At 40.6% G+C, this 18,469-nt stretch overlaps 1 protein-coding gene across 1 annotated transcript in view; it reads right to left on the minus strand.

Annotated features, from left to right (window-relative positions):
- caska (calcium/calmodulin-dependent serine protein kinase a) overlaps positions 1-18,469 on the minus strand; it is a 468,988-nt gene that overhangs the window by 160,377 nt on the left and 290,142 nt on the right. Inside the window, exon 10 of the mRNA XM_043701523.1 lies at positions 541-640. Coding sequence (XP_043557458.1) covers positions 541-640 — 100 coding nt within the window. The remainder of the gene's footprint in view (positions 1-540; positions 641-18,469) is intronic.

Here is an 18,469-nt window from a genome sequence, read left to right on the forward strand (position 1 = left end):
GGGGGGGGCATTGGACAGTGAAGGAGGAGAAAAGGGGGAAGAGTCTGAAGCAAACAGGAAGATATGAAGCTATTTAAGGGGTAGAGGGGTCAGATGATGATGGTGAGGGTAGTGTGAGGTGTGAAGTGGATAGGTGCAAGGGATTAGAGACCAAGGGCAAGGAAATGGGATAGGAGGAGTTGAGAGAGAGGGGGAATAGATGAGAAATTGCGATGAGGAGCTGCGAAAGAGTTGTTCAAAACTGGAAGGTATCAATACTTAGGGCAATTATTTCAAGTTGAATACAGAAGGCAGAGTGACACCTCCAAAGGAGTGAGGAGTCTGTTGTTTGCTGACTTATTTGGCCTGGGAATTGTATAATTATCATTTTTTATTATTGTTGAAGATAATGCTCTCATCAATAAGGAAATCTGCATTCAATAAACGTAGGTACAGTATTTTTGTTGCACAGCTTTGTTGTAGAGTTAGAGTATTTCACTCTGTAAAGATTACAAGGGATCAACTTTAATGTCTGGTTTCTCGAGAACAGAAAAAAAGTACCTGAGGAAGTGGGGTCTTCAGAAAAATCAGGCAGTTCTTCAGGAGGGTCTCCATAGAAGGAATTGAACTTGTGGCTTGATACAGCTGCTAACACTGCCCCCTGAAATAAAATGAAAATTTGTTACGCTACTGCATGACTCGAATGAGATAACAACCCAAATCAAGAAAGGATATGATTGGGCTAATATTTACACCTCTGTTGTCAATATCTAAGTTGATCAAAAAAAACTTAACCTTTAGCATTGCTAGGTTTGAACTGATTTGGCACAAAGCAGCATTATTGTAGTCCTTGTGGCATTAAAAAGCAAAGAATAGCTACAATGATCTGATATATCTGCTTTATTTTGAAGTAGATATGGAAGGTTCTATATCACAGCATATTTTAAAGTAGTCTCCGATTGAAAGATTGTCTAGAACATCCCAAAAAGCATACAATTATATCTTCCACTTAACCTCAGCACCTGTCACTGAATTCTGGTAACACAATTGCAGCTCAAAGTCAACAAACTCACAAATAAAAAAAAAAGTTAAAATAAGATTTTTTCACTGCGTGCATTATCTCATTTAACCACTTACCAGGTAGGTATTCTTTCTTCTCAAAGTTATTATCAAGTTAAAATTATAAGGTGGTACTGAAACGTACAAAGTTGCACATCATTTAGCATTTACTACCTAGGATGGAGTTGATATTCTGGGTAATAATGGATTATAGTTCTGTCTACGCAGCAGCTAGTCAGAATTGTTAAACTTATGTCATTCTATTTCCAAACTAATAGTTGAAAAATAGCATAATAATTGGAAATTAAAACTAATCTGAATTAGAAATTAAAACACAATAAAATGGGATAAAATTGGTCTGTACCATTTATTTTGAGTGTGAAGCTCACAATGCACAACCATCTAATGTCTGGTCAGAAGGAGACAGGCAACATGCAGACATTGTGCATTCATTTATCTGATTGTAGATGGAGCTGAGCATCTGCTGCACTGATGACTTTCTCTGCAGGGGCCAAACTGCATGCCATGCCTCTTTATGGGAAGCAGTACAACAAGAGACTGTTGGTGAATATTACTGCTGCATTACTAAATGAGGAAAATGAAACATCAGCACAGAGACAATAGTCCATGGTCATGGATGCACAGCTGAAAGCCCCAGATAGATGCCATATTTCTGCCAGGTCGAGGAGACCCTCAAAGGCCATGGTTAAAAGTTACTTGAAGCAGATGGCTAGAGAGGTCAGCACTACAAGAGTTTAATCACTTCAAATATGTGGTCAAGATCAGAGAATGCATCTTCACGTGCCATCTCCAATCCAATCCAATATCAGCCTGACAGTTGAAACGGGTCATACACCCAAATCATCGGCAAACAACAGTTGATACTTGACATTCATTTACTGCATCTCAGTCTCAGCACCTACCACGGCTGTCAACATCAGGTTAGCTCACTACACTGTAAAAGCTGCTGGTCATGATTAAGGCTTTCATTAAGTGCAAAAGATCTACAGGGCCTGTTAGGTTTTGTGTGGTAGAGGATAATGACTTTCTGGTTTAGCTAAAACAAAGTCATAGAGTCACAGTCATAGAGATGTACAGCACGGAAACAGACCCTTCGGTCCAAGTCATCCATGCTGACCAGATATCCCAACCTAATATAGTCACATTTGCCAGCACCTGGCCCATAGCCCTCTAAACCCTTCTGATTCATATACCCATCCAGATGCCTTTTAGATGTTGCAACTGTACTAGCCTCCACCACTTCCTCTGGCAGCTCATTCCATACATGTATCACCCTCTGCGTGAAAAGGTTGCCTCTTAGGTCTTCTTTATATCTTTCCCTTCTCACCCTAAACCTGTGCCCTCTAGTTCTCGACTCCCCCACCAGAGGGAAAAGACTGTCCATTTATCCTATCCATGCCCCTCACGATTTTATAAACCTCCATAAGGTCACCCCCTCAGCCTCCAAAGCTCCAGGGAAAATAGCCCTAGCCTATTCAACCTCTCCCTACAGCTCAAATCCTCCAACCCTGGCAACATCCTTGTAAATCTTTTCTGAACCCTTTCCAGTTTCACAACATCTTTCCGAGAGGAAGGAGACCAGAATTGCATGCAATATTCCAAAAGTGGCCTAACCAACATCCTGTACAGTCGCAACATGTCCTCCCAACTTCTATACTTAATGCTATGACCAATAAAGGAAAGCATACCAAACTCCTTCTTCACTATCCTATCTATCTGCTACGAACCTGTACTCCAAGGTGTTTTTGTTCAGCCACACTTCCTAGGACCTTACCATTAACTGTATAGGTCCTGCTAAGATCTGCTTTCCCAAAATCTCTTCTGGGGTAGAAGTGACTTGTAAAAGAAGGATGTACTCTGTTTTCTGCTTTGTTCCTGCCTGCCCTGACGTTTGACTCGCTTTTTTTCTCAACTGCACCAGTCTCAGATTGATCTCTTTCCTCAGCATCTCCATGGGTCCGACCCCCTCCATTTACTCGTTTAAATCCTCCCAAGCAGCTCTAGCAAATTTTCCTAACAGCATATATTAGTCCCCTTTCAATTCAGGTACAATTCATCCTTCTTACACAAGTCACTTCTATCCCAGAAGAGATTCCAATGATCCAAAAATGTGAATCCTTCTCCCGTACACCAGTTCTTCAGCCACGCATTCATCTGCTCTATCCTCTTATTCTTACGGTTTATTGCATGTTAGCAATTAGTTACAAGTTACATCAATACAACAGACATTGTCAGAAACTTTGAGGAGGACCATAGATTCTGTCTCACTCCATTGAGATTCAAAGTTGCTTTGCCCACCAGTTAGCATGACATTATAGTGGATGGTACTTATGACACTCCTCAGTATTAAGCTTTTCAGGTGTACTTACAACAATTCCTTTAAGCATTTTGGATTATTAGATTTATACATTTGATTATATAATTACATTTATTTTTATCCCATCTTCCACCACATTTCTGACTTTACAAATTGAGGTGAAGTGGAGGATCCACTATCCTCTCAGAATGTTATAGGCTTGAAAAACTGGCAGTTAACTGGGTGGGAGGCCATTGGTTTTGAATTTTTCATGACAGTCTGAGGGGTGTAGATCAATACAATCTGGAAACCCTTCAATCTCAATTATAGAATTCTTCAATCATAAGTTCATAAGATATAGGAGCAGAATTAGACAATGGCCGACATTTCAAGAGTGTATGGATGCATTGCAACAATTGTTCACTCATGTCTGGCACAATAAAGTGAGAAAGGTGGCTCAACCATGTTTAACAAGGGAAATTAGGAGTGGTACACAGAAGGACACACAAATTGGCTGAGGGTTGGGAGCAATTTAATTTCAGCAAAGGAGCATAAAAGGATTGATTAAGAGGTGAAAAATACATTAAGTGGAAGCTTGCAGGGAATTTACAACTTTACTGTAAAAGTTTTATTGGTATGTGTAAAAGAAAGACTAGCTAAGACAAATGTAAGTTCCTTTTAAAGGGGAAATTACAATGGGGACCAAAGATGGCAGATCAATTATTTATGTCCTTCTTTGTGAAGACAGAACCAATGTCCCAAAAATGTTGGGTTTGGTGACGGAGAGGAACTGAAGGAAATTAATATTAGTAGGGAAGTGATGTTGGGGAAATGATTGGATGAAAGGCTGACAAATCCCCTGGGCCTGATAATCTACATCCCAGACTGCTTAAGGAAGTGGGCCTAGAAACACTGGATGCATTAGTGATCATCTTTCATGATTCTATAGATTCTGGAACAGTTCCTATGGATTGGTTTAGAGGACAGCTAACATAACTCCATTATTTAAAAAAAAAGATCAAGAGTAAACAGGGAATTATAGACCAGTCAGCCTGATATCTCAAATGGGGAGAATGCTAGGGACTACTATAAAAGACTTACTGGTAGAAAAATCAAAAAGCAGTGAAGGGATCTGATAGAGTTAGCACTGAGTAACAAAAGGGAAATTATGCTAGACAAATCCACTGAAATTTTGAGAGGATATAACTAGAAAAGTTGATGAGGGGATCCAGTGGACATGGCTTATTGAGACTTTTAGAAGACTTTTAGCAAAGTCCAATTTAAGAGATTAGCATCTGAAATCAAAGAACATGGGACTGCAGGTAGTGCACTGACATGGATAGAACTGGTTGGCAGATAGCAAATGAAGTGTAGGAATAAACAGGCCTGTTTTTTTGAGTGGCAGGCAGTGTCTAGTGGAGCACTCTAAGAATCAGAGCAAATACCCCAGCTCGAATGACATGGATGAGGGAACTAAATGTAATATTGCCAGGTTTGCAGAGGACACAAAGCTGGGTGCTTCGATAAAGTGAGGCATACAAGTTACACTGCACAGGAGGTACGCAAAGCAAGATCAAATGAGCAAGATCAACACTATTTGAAGTTAGTGAGTCCATTCATCAGTCTAATTACATCAGAGAAGAAGCTGTTCTTGAGCCTGCTGGTGCGCGTGTTCAAGCTTCTATATCTCTGTCTGATGGAAGAGTATTACTGAGGTGGGAAGTGTCTTTATCGATGTTGGCATCCTTTCTGTCTTAGCAAGAAGTGCATATAGAGTGATCGGAGGTTAGCTTCCATGATCGTCTGGGCACCCAGATAGTATGCTTTCTGAGGTGCATCTAAAAACGTTGGTGAGGATCCCGATGGTCAAATTTTCTTAGCCGCCTGAAGAGGAGGAATTGTTGTGCCTTCTTAACCACTGCACCTACATGGAAAGTCCAGGACAGGTTATTGGTTATCGTCACTCCCAGGAACATCACACTCTCAACCTCCGCTTCACTGATGTAGACGTGGGAGTGTCCTCCTCCTTTCTTTCTGATGTCAATGATCAGTTCTTTTGTTTCGTCAACTTAGAGAAAGAGGTTGTTATCACTGCACCACAACAGCAAACCCTCTACCTCCTTTCTGTATTCAAGACAGAATTTAATATTTGTCCTACTGTGGTGGTGACATCGGCAAACAAATAGATGGCATTCGTTTGGAATTTGGCTACACAGTGTTGAGTATATTGTAGGGATCTCAAAATGCATTCTTGGGCGACTCCAGTGTTGAGGGCTATTGTGGAGGAGGTGCAGTTGTCTATCTTCACTGACTGCAGTTTTGGGGTCAGGAAGCTAAGGATATAGTTGCAGGGGGTGGAGCTGAAACCTAGGTCTCGGAGTTTTACGATTGGTCTGGTGGGGTTTATGGTGTTGAATGCAGACCTGTAGTTAATGAGTAGGAGTCTGACATAGATGTTCTTGTTGCCCAGACAGTCCAGGGATGAGTGCAGGGCTAGGGAAATGGCATCCGCTGTGACCCTTTTACTTCGGTAGGCAAATTGCATGGGATCAAGGCAAGGTGGGAGGCTGTGTTGATGTGAGCCATGACCAGCCTGTTGAAGCACTTCATGATTAGGGAGGTCAGAGCCACTAGGGATGATGGCAGTCATCTTGAAGCAGGTGGGTACTTTGGCTTGGAGGAGGGAGAGGTTGAAGAAGTCAGTGAATACCTCTGCCAAGTGGTCCGCCCAAGAGCTATGTGGATGGTTAGGGACTCTGTCCAGGCCTGGCGCTTTCCTTGGGTTGACTCCCAGGAAGACAGAACTGATGTCTGCAACAATGATGGAGAGAACTGGTGCATTCAGGGTAGGTGACATTGCACTGCTGTCATTCTACCTGAACTGAGCATAGAAAGCACTGAGTGAATCAGGGAGGGATGTATTTTTGTCTGCTATCTTGCTTTGCTTCATGTTGTATCTTGTTATGTTGTGTAGGCCTTGCCACAGGCAGCGGGTGTCTGTATGGTTGGTTTGGGCCTCTAACTTGGTCTGGTACTGCCTCTCGGCCTCTCCGATGGCTTTTGGGAGGTCATAGCTGGATTTTCTGTATAGGTCTGGGTCATCGGACTTGAATGGTGCACATTTGGTCTTGTATCTGACATAGCTATTTGATCATGAAGCTGTATCACACTCAGACTTAGATCAGTAATAGATTTGTCAACTGGCTTGAGTAGGCTATACTGTTTATTGGAACAGGATGGGTGGAGAGACGGGATGGTAAGTAAGCTTGTGAATGCCATGAATACTGGCCAGATAGTTGACAGTAAGGAAGGAGGTTTTATGTTACAGAAGGATATAGATGGATTGGTCAGATGAGCAGATCCATGGCAGATGATGAAGTTCAACCCTGAAAAGTGTGAAATGATATACTTTGGAAGGACTAACAAGACAAGGAAGTACTCAATGGAGGATAAGAGACTATGAAGCTCACAGGAATGCAAGGATCTTGGGATGCTTGTTCACAGAGGTGGCAGGACAAGTTAATAGGGTAGCATACAGGACACTTGCCTTTATCAGTTGTGGCACTGATTGTAAGAGCAAGGAGGTTATTCTGGAGCTTTACAGGACTTTAGATAATCTGCAACTGGAGTACTGTGTGCAGTTCTAGTCACTGTACTAAAGGAAGGATGTGACTGCACTGGAGGGGATTCACCAGGATGTTGCATACAATAGAACAGTTTAGCTATGAAGAGAAACTGGATAAGCTTGAGTTATTTCCTTTGGAGCAGAGAAGACTGAGGGGAGACCTGAATGAGGTATACAAAAGTATGATGGACATGGACAGAGTGGATACAAAGCAGCCATTCTCCTTAGTTGATGCGTCAATAACAAGGGGCCATAACTTTAGATGAAGTAGGAGGTTTAGAGGAGATTTAAGGAAATTGTTTTTCACCTAAAGGGTGGTGGGAATCTGGAATGCACTGCCTGGGTAGATAGAAGAGATTGGAAACCTCACAACCCTTAAAATGGATGAGCACTTAAAATGTCAGACATTCAAAGCCATGGGCTAAGTGCTTGAAAGTGGGATTAGTATAGATTGAGACTAATTCATTTTGCTAGTTCAGACTTGATGGACTTTTTCTGTACTGTATGATTCTCTGACACCTAATCTCAATGTTTTCTGTTGTTTTAAAAAAAGTCTTGAGCCTGGAGAATCCCATATACAACTCATTTCTAATAACCTTCAATCGGGTGGCTTGCTAGAGCCATTTAAAGGGATAAGTCAGGCAGCATCCAAGGAGCAGGAAAGTCAATGATTCCTGATGAAGAGCTTTTGCCCGAGACATCAATTTTTTCTGCTCCTTGGATGCTGCCTGACCTGCTGTGCTTTTTCACTCTAATCTTGACTCTGATCTCCAGCATCTGCAGTCCTCTCTTTCGCCCATTTAAAGGGGTAATTAAACGTCAGCCACACTGCTACCTGATGCATTTTGTATGGTATGATCTACTGTACAACATGCAAAACAACATTTTTCACTGTTTCTCGGTATATGTGACAACAAACAATCATTTCTGTGGCTTGAATAAAATTCCTAACGAAGCAAAGGTTCAGCAGCCAGTTTAGTAAAATTGACAGTCTGACAATCTTCAAACTGAAATTGACGAGTTGCAGCCCTGCCTACTCATTGGTCACTTTTTTCTGAGTGTGTGCTTTCATTGCCTGACAGTTGGTTTCAACTTGGAAGTTAGTTTGCCTGCCTTTCAATTCACTTGCCTTCAGTTGGACTTCCCCACAGTTTTCCTTCATTGTAGTATGTTAGGCAGCACCTCTGCCAAGGATCTCTGATGAGATGAGCAGCAACACCAGGTGCTCTCTCTTAACTGTGTGCTCTTCCACAAGTTAGAAGAGATGGACATAGAGGTCCAGCCCCAAGGAGGTAAAGCTCCTAACACAGGCTGCGGCGGAGGACCAGTTCTCATCTAACACCATCAATATATCCTGCTATTCATTTCTCTGTCATGTGATTATACAAGTTTTCCTTAAATGAATCTATGATAAAATTTAGAACTGTGCAGTGCTGATCTTAAGTTAGAGACAAAGAGATTATATTCATCATACAAACTCATTTCAAGAATGGTAAACACAATGTAGTGGCAGTGTGCCAAGATTCTATTCTGTATATGGAAAAATAGTGCACACTATTTCATACAAACTGTATATTTTCCATATACAGTATTCCCTAATTGCCACTGCTAATTTGGTAGTTTTAATAAAGTCGTTTTATAGTGTACAGCTTAAACAACAGACTTGTACCGTTATTTCTTCTCATTGTCAAAATCTATAAACATAGTAACCAAGTGGTTAAAACATAGAAACATAGAACAATACAGTGCAGAACAGGCCCTTCGGCCCTCGATGTTGCGCCATCCTGTGAACTATTCTCAGCTCGTTCCCCTACACTACCACAAAATCATCCATGTGCTTATCTAAGGATTGTTTAAATCTCCCTAATGTGGCTGAGTTGACTACATTAGCAGGTAGGGCATTCCACGCCCTTACCAGTCTCTGCGTAAAGAAACTAAATGAATGGACTAAATTTAGCAGAAATCTGAATGATTTTAAATGATTCCTAATAAATAATGTTCTCTGGCTAGGCAGCTAACTAGATTTGTTCCTCTCTCATACTGGAATTAAAATCAATCTATATGCCTTCCATTAACCAGCTGTTTATCTGAGATATCAATGAACCAGGTTTTCTCATCGATTTATAACATGCAGTTTTATGCTGACAGCAAAGAATGAGACTTTATAAATGACTGAACTAATATTTTCTTCCACACTAAATAACTGTGCAACAGCAATTTCAGCTTTTTTTTTGTTCAGAACCTATTGTTTTAAATTATTTGCAATAGATTATATATCTAAATAAAATTAAAATATAATATTTTGAAATGCAAAATTTAACGCAAGTTTAACATTTGAACCATACTACTGTCCAAAACTGGATATACCTTACTGGTAGAACCTCAAGTTTAAAGTAAGACATCTACAAGCAAAGCAGGCCTAAAGGTTTGATAGCCCTGTTTAAAAAGTGACAGGCTATTGGCCTGCTCATACACACATGCTGCAAGAGTCCCATATCATTGACTATGGAGTGGTAGTCACTGTGGTTGAGTCACCTAAATGCAATCCACCCCTCCCCCAGTGGTAACGTTTATGTTCCCAATTTAGTAATTTTTCTTCCAGCATGGCACTTCCACTTCCACTCTCATTTGATGCTGTCAACCAAAACAGACTCCGATTTAAACCTTCTTACTGCAGAGGTCCACACCAACTTTTATTTACAGAGAAACTCAAAATATACGAGACCAGACTGAATCATATTGCATATATTTGATGCATCCTCGTTCAACTGACATTTTTTAACCCTACATAACCTGGAAAGAGTTTGCATATTGCTTTTCATAATTATAATTCAGCAATTTTCCTATAGGAACAACAAATAAACAACACCAGATTATAGTCCAACAGGTTTATATGGAAACATTAGCTTTGAGAGCACTATTCCTTCATCAGGTGGTTGTGGAGGTTAACATCATGCTCTCAGAATTCATGGTCCAGAAGCAAGTGCTTCCAAGTAAACCTGTTGGACTATAACCTGGTGTTGTGTGATTTTTAACTTTGTCCACCCCAGTCAAACACTGGCACCTCATGAACAACAAATAGACTTTATATTTTCACCAAATCCTACAGCTGACCTGCTTTACAAAAATAATTTGTTTTCTATCAAAAAGAGCAATTTCCATATCTAGATTCTTGAAAGGATTGTGTACCTCAGTGATTAGTGTTCTTTTCCTAAGGAAAGCCCAACTGTTTCTACTTGCAGGTTTTAATACTCAGAAAAAGTAAAGATTAACTTTATTACAGAAGGAGGCATTTCATATCAGGAAAGTTTGTCTGGAGTGTGTATTGCCGATGCATCTTTGCAAGTTAATAATGAAGACCAGTTTTGTGGAGGAAGTTATGTTATACATTCTTTCAGACAACAAGCAATGAAAAACATCACTATAACATTATGATGTTCATATTTTATCAGTGGTATACTTTGAGTCAGAACAATGTTGCAACATGTCCTGTCATGTGAGATTTTCTTTTCCTGTTTATGCACATTCCAGAACAAAATCAGCTGTGTCATGTGTACAATGCGCAACAAAACATGAACGTTGAATCTACAATGTCCTACACTTATGACACAGGAGTCAGCTGCTTTTAAAAAAAAGTATAGATGAGCAACTGTGTGTCTGCAATACCCCATGTTTTGACAATTATTACAGGCTTTCCAGCATTTCCTGCGAGGGGCTTGAGTTTTATGAAACCTCTGCAACAAGTACACAAAGTGTAGAGATGGCAGCATGGCCAAGCATGTTAGACACAGGATTGAGGTTCTAGTGTCTACAGAGGCATGGCTTTGAATCCATCAAGTAAGAATTGTGCTAAGGGCTTGTCATTCAGATGCTTTGGTATCTTCGAAGAGATCTTGTGCAGTGGTAGCATCCCTGACCGTGGGGCCAGAATGTTTAGGTTTAAGAAAAACAAAAGAACCATGGATGCTGGAAATCTGAAACAAAAACACATTGCTGGAAAATCTCAGTAGGTCTGGTAGCATCTGTGGAGAGAAATCAGAGCTAACATTTCAGATTGAGTGACTTATGGTAGTTAGGAAAAGGATAGTTTTTATACAAAAAATGGGGTAGGGAAGGGCGGGGGCGCGGAGAGCAAACAATACACTGAGTTAGAGCCCCAAATGAGAAAAAAACTGTTGGACAGACAAAGGTGTGCTTAAAAGGTCAGTCTGGGGGAATGAATAGCTGTTAATGGGAATAACTGGTTAACAATGGGTAGTGAAAAGGTCCTGAAGAAGGGCTTATGCCCGAAACGTCGATTCTCCTGTTCCCTGGATGCTGCCTGACCTGCTGCACTTTTCCAGCAACATATTTTCAGCTCTGATCTCCAGCATCTGCAGACCTCACTTTCTCCTTAACAATGGGTAGTGTTTGGTAGCAGCCTCTGTCATGACAATGCCTTGTGTTGGGATGGGGAAAAGCATGTGGAAAGGTACTGAAACCCTAAAATTGTTGAACTTGATACTAAATCTAGAAGGCTGCATGGTTCCCAAGTGGAAAATGAGATGCTGTAATTCCAGCTTGCGCTGAGCTTCACTACAGCACTGCAACAGGCCTCAGACAGAGCTGCTGGTCTCAGAAAACAAGGTGGTGGGTTGAAGTGGCAGACAACTGGAAGCTCAGTAATTTTGAAGTCTGAATGTAGATGTTCTGTGAAGCAATCACCCAAACTTCGTTTTCCCAATGTAGAGGAGACCACTTTGAGCAGTGAATACGGCAGACTAAATTGAGTAAAGTGCAGGTAAAGTGCTACTTAAGCTGGAAGATGTGTTTGGGACCTTGGATAGTGAGGAGGAGGAAGTAAACAGGCACGTATTACAGCTGCTGCAATTGCAGGGAAAAGTGCAGTGGGGGTATGGGGACATGTTGAGAGTGAAGGAGGAGTCGACCAGGGTGTCCTAGAGAGAACGGTCCCTGTGGAAGGCTGACAAGGGAGGGGAGGGGAATAGGGAGGGGAGGGGAATATGGAGGGGAGGGGAATACATGTCAGTTGCTGGCATCTTGTTGGAAGTTAAGGAAATGAAGGCTAACGAATGTCTGTATGAGGATGCTGGTGGGATGGTAGGCAAGGACAAGGATGACACTATCGCTGTTGTGGAAGAGATGATAAGGGATGTGGGCTGAAGTGCTTTGAGATGGGTCGGACCTGGCTGAGGGCCCTGTCAACCAGATTTGGGGAATCTTGGGATTCCTTGGTTGAGGAAGAAGGTGGGCATTTCAGAGGCTCCCTTATTGAAAGTTGGCATCATCAGAACAGATATGATGGAGATAGAAGAATTGGGAGAATGGAATGGAGTCTCGACAGAAAGCAAGGTGTGAGAATGTACAGTCAAGGTCACTGCAAGAATCAGTTGATTTGCAGTGGGTATTGGTGGCCAGACTATTCCTAGAAATGGAAACAGAGATGTCAAGGAAGGGAAGGGAGAAGCCAGACCAGGTGAAGGTGGAGTGGAATGGAAATTGGAAACAAAATAGATAAACACTTCCAATTCTGGATGAAAGTGGGATGCAATGCCAATAATGTAATCGATGTACCAGAAAAAGAATTGTGGTTGGGGTCTGGAGTAGGACTGGAACAAGGAATGTTCCATGTGCCCCACAAAGAGACAGGCATAACTGGGGCCGATGCAGGTACTCACGGCTACCCCCTTTGACCTGCAGGAAGTGAGAGGAGTTAAAAGGGAAGTTGTTCAAGGTTAGGACGAGCTCAGCCAGGTGGAGGAGGGTAGCGGCTGAGGGGGGCAGTTCAGGCCATTTTTTTTTCAGGAAGAGGAGAACCCCAAGACCATCCTGATGGGGATGGACGTACAAAGGGATTCTGTACGAAAAAGCTGTCCCTCAGATCCCTTTTAAACCTTTCCCCGCTCATCTTAAACTGATCCCCTTTAGTTTGGACTCTCTTACCTTGAAGAAAAGGCCTGGACTATTCACCCTATCTCTGCCCCTCATGATTTTATAAACTTCTATAAAGTCACTCCTTAGCCTCTGATGCTCCAGGGAAAATATTCTATTCAGCCTCTTTCTATAGCTTAAACCCTGTAACGCTGTCAACATCCTTGTAAATCTAAAGTTAATTTGCGAACAGCTACTAAGCCAAATATTACCTACAGGTTTGAGAATGTAATCACTAATTCTTTTAACACCCAGTCAGCTGTCTGATCTAGAATATGCATTAGATTATAATATTAAATATACTAACAGCACAATATTTGTTCTTCGATGTTATTGACAAAACAGCTTAAATCCTCCACCCGATTATATTTTTTGGTTGCAGTTAAGGTTAAATTGTAAGACCTATTTTCAAAACTCATTCGTTAATACAGGTGTGGATTGACAAAGCATAAAATGGAAGAATAAAACAATTATCATTATTTTTAATCCTGAGTTGCCTTGACACAACAGTAATTAGTTTTCTTTCTAAACTACAGCAGTTATGTTGAGAATGTGCTCTCATGTTTAATATTTTTACACTAAATATTTTTAAAAGGTCATTTGTGAGAAACATGGCACTTTTGAAATCTTACTTGTCAAACCTATGTCACATAACTGTTGAATACATTAAACAATAAAATTTGCAATACTTTGTTCAAAAACATATATAGCTACAACAACTACCTACTTTATGATTGATAGTTTAAGTAAAACCATCAGTTAGATGTTGAGCTTATAAAAATAACTCAAATTACTCAGTAAGCTCCTCAATCAAAACTAAACAGGAAAAATAAACCAATAAAACGCATATTTTATTTGCTAAATTATTTTAATTGTCATATTATTTCCTCAACCGCCACATGAAGGTAAAGCATACAATTTATAATATGTAAACATCAAAACAGATTCATATTTTGATCCCTTCCTAAGAATGGCGGTCTTCATCTGGATTTTCCTTCTTTATTTTTTGGTTGGCTTCACATACAGCAACTCTCTAGTCCTGTTCATGTCTCTAAAAGGATGAATATGCTTCAAGGCAACAGCATCAAGAGCAAAGAAAGCATTGCAGCTGTACCATATCCACAAAAAGCATCACCTACGACTATAATGGGAGCAAACAGTTTACTGTGGACATGTGCATCATCCATTTTACTGTAAAGGGGCACTGAAATCAGGAGACTTAGCAAGAATCATTTTCTATCCTTCCATGGAATCATAAATACAGGGATGACAACTTTATGACTTGCCACTGTGGTTACCGTTTGATACTACTTTGGTTATAGTTCTTACTAATCTTCTGCTGGCTGCAAGTGCAATTTCATCTTATAATATAGCTTCTTCCTATACTATACTGGTCTCATGTTTTGAGGTTACTCCTGTTCTTCTTGGCTGGTCCCATAATGCTCCTTGATCACAGAAGTGACATTGTGCTGTCAAATCTCTGAACCTCTCTCCAACTCTTAAACATCACTTTACTCACTTCAATCAGTTATTAGCAAATCATAGAAAGATAGAAAATAGGAGCAGAAATACACCATTCAGACCTTTGAGCCTGCTCATTGACCGTCCAACTCAATAGCCTGTTTTTGTTTCTCCTTGATCCCTTTAGTCCCAACAGCTATATCCAACTTTTTCTTTAAAATATATATTAGCCTCCACTGCTTTCTGTGGTAACGAATTCCTGGCTCACCACTCTTTTGGTGGAGGAATTTCTCTTCATCTCAACATTAAATGGTTTGCCCTGTATCCTTAGACTGTGGCCCCGGATTTCAACTCCCTAATCATTGAGAACATCCTTCTTGCATCTACCCAGTATAGACCTGACAGAATTTTATAGGTTTCTAGGAGAAGTTCTCCCTCATACTTCTGAACTCCAGCAAATGTAACCATAACCGATGCAACCTCTCCTCACACTTCAGAACTGTCACCCCAGGAATAAGTCTGAGAAATCTCTCCTGCATTCCTTCTATGGCAAGAACATCCTTCCTTTGAGAAGGAGACCAAAACTACATACAATATTTAAGCTAAAATTATAAAACACCAAGTTATAGTGAAACAGGTTTATTTGGAAGTACAAGCTTTCAGAGCGCAGCTCCTTCGTCTGGTAGATAGTGGGGACGGATCATAGGACACAGAATTTATCTTAAAAGATCGAAGTGTCATACAACTGATGCGATGTATTGAACAAACCTCGATTGCTCTTAAGTTTTTAATCACTTAGAATGGGGATGCAGGTTTTGATTGATTAATCTGTAAATCCCGGAACTTGAAGTCACATTCCCTAGATAACTTAAGGTTTTATCAGTATATGTAAAAAGAGTGACATCTCAGCTCAGACAATGCATTAAACGTGGGAGATTTTCATCTGTCTGTACCCCAACTATGAATCAGACTAGTTCTATTTCCAAAATAGGAATTTATAAAACGTCACATGCACTGACTGCCTACAGATTGTGTGCTTTTTGAACAGGATAGAATGTATCTGCAAACGCAAATTCACCTCATAGACATGGGCATGCGCGCACACACAAGTCTATGGGGTGAATTTGCATTTGCAGATATATTCTATTTTGTTCAAAAAGCACACAATCTGTAAGCAGTCAGCCGATGTGACATTTTATAAATTCTTACTTTTGAAATAGAACCAGTCTGACTCAAGGTTAGGATACAGACTCTAACCTCACACCTTTAATGCATTGTCTGAACTGATACGTCATTTTTTTTTCACACAACCTTAAGTTATCTCGGGAATGTGACTTGAAAGAAGTTCTAGGATTTACATTTTATTGAATCGTAACCTGCACCTCCATTCTAAGTGACTAAAGACTTAAGAACAATCGAGGTTTGTTCAAGACATCGCATCAGTTGTATAACACTTTGATCTTTTACTATAAATTCTGTGTCCTATGATCCAGCCTCACTAGCCACCCAACGAAGGAGCAGCACTCCGAAAGCTTGTACTTTCAAATAAAACAGTTGGACTATAACTTGGTGTTGTGTGATTTTTAGCTTCATCCACTTCAGTCCAACACTGGTACCTCCACGTCATGACTACAATATTTAAAGTGTGGTCTTACCAAGGCCCTTTATAATTGCAACAAGGCATCCCTACTCCTGTATTCAAAGTCAATTGTTATGAAGGCCAATATATCATTTCCCTCCCTGATTGCCTGTTACACCTACATGCTTACTTTCAGTGACTGGCGTACAAGGACACTCAGGCCTTGCTGCAAATTTCCCTCAATTTATAGCTATTTAAATAAGAATCCGCCTCCTGCTTTTACCAAAATGGATAACGTCACATTTATCTATATTATACTGCATCTGCCATAATTTTACGCACTCACTCACCTAGCTGATCTAAATGATAGTAAAACATCTCTATATCCTTCTCACAGTTCACCCTCCAACCCAACTTCGCATATCCGCAAGTTTGGAGATATCACATTTGATTTTGAACATATCTAGCAAGTTAAGACTAGCTAAATTTGAAACTTTAGTCAGGGAGTAAACAGGGATTTATGTGGCCAATATGATGCAGGATGGTACTCTGCCTTCCAGGTGGTAGAACTGTTACAAGGCATTCATGTAGGTGAATTCATACGATGTAGGAGCAGAATTAGGCCATTTGGACCATGGAGTCTGTGCTGCCATTTGATCATGGCTGATATGCTCCTCATCCCCATTTTCCTTCCTTCTTTACATATGCCTTCAACCCATTACCAATTAAAAATCTGTCTAACTCCTCCTTAAATGTCCCAGCATCCACTGCACTTTTGGGTAGCAAATTCCACAGATTCCCAACCCTTTGGGAAAAGTAGTTTCGTCTCAACTGTGTTTTAAATTGCTACCCCTTATCCTAAGACTATGATCCCTCATCCAAGAATGCACCACAAGAGGAAGCATCCGCTCCACGTCTACTTTATCATCTTGAATATCTCAATTTGATCTCCCCTCATTTTTCTAAATTCCAGAGAACATAGGTCTAAACTATTCAATCTCTCTTCCTACGACTGAATCCCACATCTCTGGGATCAATCTAGTGAACTTCCTCTGAACTGCATCCAATGCCACTATATCTTTCCTCAAACAAGGAGACCATAATACTCCAGGTGCAGTCTCATCTATGCCTTACATTGTTGCAAGGCATTGATGAGACTGCACCTGGAGTAGGTGCAACAATATAAAGTTGCAACAATATTTCCTTACCTTATATTCTATTTCTTTTGGTCTAAAAGTCAACATTCCATTCACTTTCTATATTATTTGCTGTACATGCATGTTAGCTTTCCGTGACTCGTGAACGAGTACATCTCGATCCCTCTGCACTGGAGCACCCTGAAGAGTTGCCCCATTAACATAATAAGTCTCCTTCCCATTTTTTCAGCCCAAATGTATGACCTTGCACCTATCCACATTAAACTTCATCTGCCACATTTTGGCCCACTCTCATAACCTAGTTACATCTCTTTGTAAGGTCCTTATTTCCTCTTTGCAATTTACCTTCCTGCCTATTTTTGTTCTGTCTGCAAACTTGGCTCTTGAGCCTTCTTTCCCTGTATCTAAGTTGTTAATGTAGATTATAAATAGCGGGGTCCAAGGACCGAACTCTATGGCACCCCACTAGTTACATCTTGCCATCCTGAAAAAAACCCATTTATCCCGACACTCTGTCTTCTGTCCATCAGCCAAGCTAATAAATTATCCCAATCCCATATCATCCAACCTTGTGAATTAACCTTTTGTGCAGCATCTTATGAAATACCTTCTGAAGTCCAGATATATTACATCTACGTGATCCCCATTATCCGAAATTGTTTGAACAGCCAGAAGATGTGGTCCAAACAGGAACAAATAACATGAGGAGGAAGAATTCTGCAATCAGAATTTAGGGAGCTGGGTGGAAAATTGGTAAGCAAGACCTCTACTAATCTCCAGGTTACTCCCATGTGTTTTGCAAGAGAGTACTCAAAAAGGAAGCTAAGACAAGTAAATGAGTAGCTGGAAAGATGGTGAAGGAGGGAGGGCGTTAGATTCCTGGGACACTATGTCTGGCTCTAGAGGTGATGGCACTGGTACAGGGCAGATGTGTTGCATCTGAATAGATTCAGAATGGAGTCCCTTGTGGGGCATTTTGATAGTGCCAAAAGGATGGTTTAACTACCTCAACAGGAATGTGGAAATCCGGAATGATTTTTAGAGAGCAATACAAGGGTTCATGAAACACTGGGAGAGGCAGATAGCATCAGAAAACAGAATAGTAAATTAATAGGTGGACTCAAAGTAAGAAATAAAGAAATGAAGTTTAAGTTATGCTGTATGTTGTGAATAACATTGGAGAGTTACAGGCACAGATTGCCAGTTTGGATTAAGATATTGTGGCAAAAATGGACAGAGGGTTAGAGGAACATAGGAAACTGGGAATTAGGAGTGGAATAGGCAATTCAACCCTTCAATCCCACTCTACCATTTAACAAGATCATAGCTGATCTGACCTTGGTCTCAATTCCACTTTAATC

Source organism: Chiloscyllium plagiosum, chromosome 12 (assembly GCF_004010195.1).
Source record: "Chiloscyllium plagiosum isolate BGI_BamShark_2017 chromosome 12, ASM401019v2, whole genome shotgun sequence".
NCBI lineage: Eukaryota > Metazoa > Chordata > Chondrichthyes > Orectolobiformes > Hemiscylliidae > Chiloscyllium > Chiloscyllium plagiosum.